This window comes from Mastomys coucha, unplaced genomic scaffold (assembly GCF_008632895.1).
Source record: "Mastomys coucha isolate ucsf_1 unplaced genomic scaffold, UCSF_Mcou_1 pScaffold5, whole genome shotgun sequence".
Classification (NCBI taxonomy): Eukaryota; Metazoa; Chordata; class Mammalia; order Rodentia; family Muridae; genus Mastomys; species Mastomys coucha.
The window spans coordinates 37,555,822-37,558,679 of record NW_022196911.1 but is presented as its reverse complement, the minus strand read 5'-3'; the positions used below and the strand labels follow the sequence as shown (position 1 = coordinate 37,558,679).

Below are 2,858 nucleotides of genomic sequence, written 5' to 3'. Positions count from 1 at the left end.
ACCCAAAACTATAACTCCACAAACTGAAGTTTCCAAGAAGGTGTCAGAGCCATGACCTCCAGCCTTTTGTTGCCTTTACAAGTGCATATGTCAGGTACTTTACTCACTCTGTATTGGATCCAAATTGGAAAAAGTGCAAAAAAACCCAGGAGTTGTTCTGCAATTATACATATCATGAATTCCAGAGCAATATACCCTTCCCTTGTCCCCACATTATACATATATTCAAGCATCCCCCCTCCAGTGACTGCACAATCCCCACACAGTCCCCATTCCAGAGATATAGCTATGAGCATTAATACTCACCATATTGACCTCAGAAACCATATCAATGCTGGCGATATCAATATTCATTCCTACGGCCACAGGGGGACCTGCAAAGCAAGATGGTCAGCCACGTGACTTCTCAAGAACTTAGTCATTCACACCAAGAGTTGTCACTGGGAACTCTAAAGAAACCCCCTCTGTAGAGTTAATCTACACATTCATTACTTTCCTACATCTTTGCAGTACGAAGGTGGGGATACTCTTCTAGGAATATGCACACATGTGCTGGCTGGACAATGTTGCCAGCTGTTTCTACACATGTTGATGTCTCAGCATGTAAATTCCTACAACTTACAGCAACACAAGAGAGTTTTAGGCAGGCGTAGGAATTTGTGTATATTGCATTGAAACCCTCTCCTTCTTCTTTTCCCCACCCACTTCTAGGTGTAGGTTTTAACTCTTAGAGTTCCATTAATAGTCTGAGCAAAATTAAATGGCCACACTAGCAAATCTGGGGCTCCAGGGAGAGGTGCTTTTTTCCTTTGCTATCTTTCTTCTCATTCTCCCAGACCCCCTCCTCCCCTATGCCATTCCCATAGAGGGCTGGAGAGAATCCCGACATGAGCCACTTTAAACCATGGCCAGAACTCTTCTAAAGTAGGTGGGCACAGAGAGTTGAGGCCACCTCTCAGTCAACCGCCTGCACACTGTGTCCTCAAAAATACTCACATTATAAGACAGCCCCCGGCCGGGCACACCATTAACTAAACTTAAGAGGCTTGTATCTCAAGGAATCTCGGACTGGGAACAAAGATGCATCACGGTGAAGGGAGAAGGAGAGCGGTTACGAAGTCCGATCACACTCTAAGGGGGTCTTCCCGAAAGACCTCTCAAGTGCTGGACAGAAACAAACTGGCTTAAGTTTGGATCTGTTTCTCAGCAAGGTAAAATAGGGAAACATTCCACACACCACATGCACCCACAACTAAGGAGAGGAAAGAGAGCGCACACAAAGCCCAAAAGACAGCTTAGGCTGGAGCTGGGCTGTTTCTTATTTGCAAGGCAATTCCATTACCTCCAAAATCTGGTCTCAGACGAATGTCATAGCCTTTCAACAGTCTGTCCACCGTCTCTTTAACCAGCGACATATTACTAGGGTCATTGACACTAAAGAAAAAAAATGACAATAACCAGGAGTGAATAAAGAAGACAGCACGGCATCTTCAACAGCCCTGCTCACAGAGAGGTATGCAGACGGAGCCCTGACAAGTGAGAAAGGAAAGCGACACTTACCTCTGAGCACAGACAGCGGCGATTATTAAGGGAAATGACCAAATCCCAATGTAGCCCCTTTTCCGGACTCTCCACATCCCTTTAGTTTTTGGTGGGATTGAGGGATTCACTGAAGAGAGGAGATCCAACTTAGTCTGCCCAGTGCAGTAATTCTAATGTGGAGCGCATGCGCACGGCGTACCAAAACATCAAAGGGGCAGCGGCGGCTGCCGGGGACCGAGATTTCCTTGTTTAAAAAAATTAAAGGGGAAAAAGGAAAAGAAGCATATATATGTGTAATATGTACATGTTTGAATAATATTAAACTACTACCCCAGAAATTCATCCAGAGTAAAATCTTCGTTGTTTCTTTTTTTTTTCCCTTTAAGACAAAAGCAACCAGAGCGTCTGGTAAGTTTCTGTTCTAGGAGGTAGTTGCACCTCACGATGTGGTGGGATTTTAGAGCGTGTGTGTGTGTGTGTGTGTGTGTGTGTGTCCTTAAATATTAAAAAGAAAAATAGGAGTAGGGTGTAAGGGTTCCTGAAACCCCAATCCTCCGGGGCTAAGCCGGTTGAAAAAGGCAAGGAGTTGAACTTTATTTCCTTAAGAATAGCAATCCCCTGCCTGGGACAAGCGGAGGTGGTGGGGGTGGGGTGGGAGCGCTAGGGGTGGGGAGGGGAGCAGTGGGAACCAGTGTCCGAGGAGGAGAAAAAAACCAATGGGAGGAGTGCTGAGCAAACCTTGGATTTTGAGCGAGGGGGGGTGGGGGTGGGGAGTGGACTGTGAATATGAAAGAATCGGAATGGCTTTGAAAAGAAAGGGGAAGGATACAGGAATTCAAAGATGCTCGTTTTTCCTGGGAGTCAAGAGGGAGCTTTTTCTTCACTACTCACGAGTGATCTCTTTCTCTTCCTCCTCCTCCTCCCCCTTTGCCCCCTGTTCCTTGGGAAGAAAACCTCGGGGTCCTGGTTTCTGGCGCTGTGACGCTCCTGACCCGCTAGTCCTGCTATTTATAGCAGGAGGGGGAGGGGGGCGAGGGGAGCAGTCAGGCAAAGGCTTCTCTGGGTTTGGGTCTGACTCTGTACTGGGAAATTATAAGTGGTCAAGATGAGGTGTGTATGACTGAGGGACAAAAGAGGTGGGGGCGTGAAAGACAGAGGGTGACAGGCGTTCCAGCACTGGTGCCGGGCCGAAAGGCACCCAGCGCGAGGGCGGGTGACGGGGTGGGATGCGCTCCTCTGGCCCCCCACGCCTCGCGGTCGCACGCGCGCGCGCGTGTACACACACACACACACACACACACACACACACACACACA

The 2,858-nt window shown here is 48.0% G+C and overlaps 1 protein-coding gene across 2 annotated transcripts in view; it reads right to left on the bottom strand.

The window, feature by feature from the left end:
• Gabrb2 (gamma-aminobutyric acid type A receptor beta2 subunit) overlaps positions 1-2,858 on the bottom strand; it is a 221,439-nt gene that overhangs the window by 218,129 nt on the left and 452 nt on the right. Inside the window, exons 1-4 of one of the 2 annotated variants that reach the window (XM_031350746.1) lie at positions 2,434-2,846; positions 1,561-1,786; positions 1,343-1,434; positions 307-374 (exon numbers count right to left, since the gene is read on the bottom strand). In XM_031350746.1, coding sequence (XP_031206606.1) covers positions 307-374; positions 1,343-1,434; positions 1,561-1,637 — 237 coding nt within the window. In that variant the 5' untranslated portion in view covers positions 1,638-1,786; positions 2,434-2,846. Of the gene's footprint in view, positions 1-306; positions 375-1,342; positions 1,435-1,560; positions 1,787-2,433; positions 2,847-2,858 lie in introns of those variants that run through there. The other variant, XM_031350745.1, reaches the window with a different exon arrangement.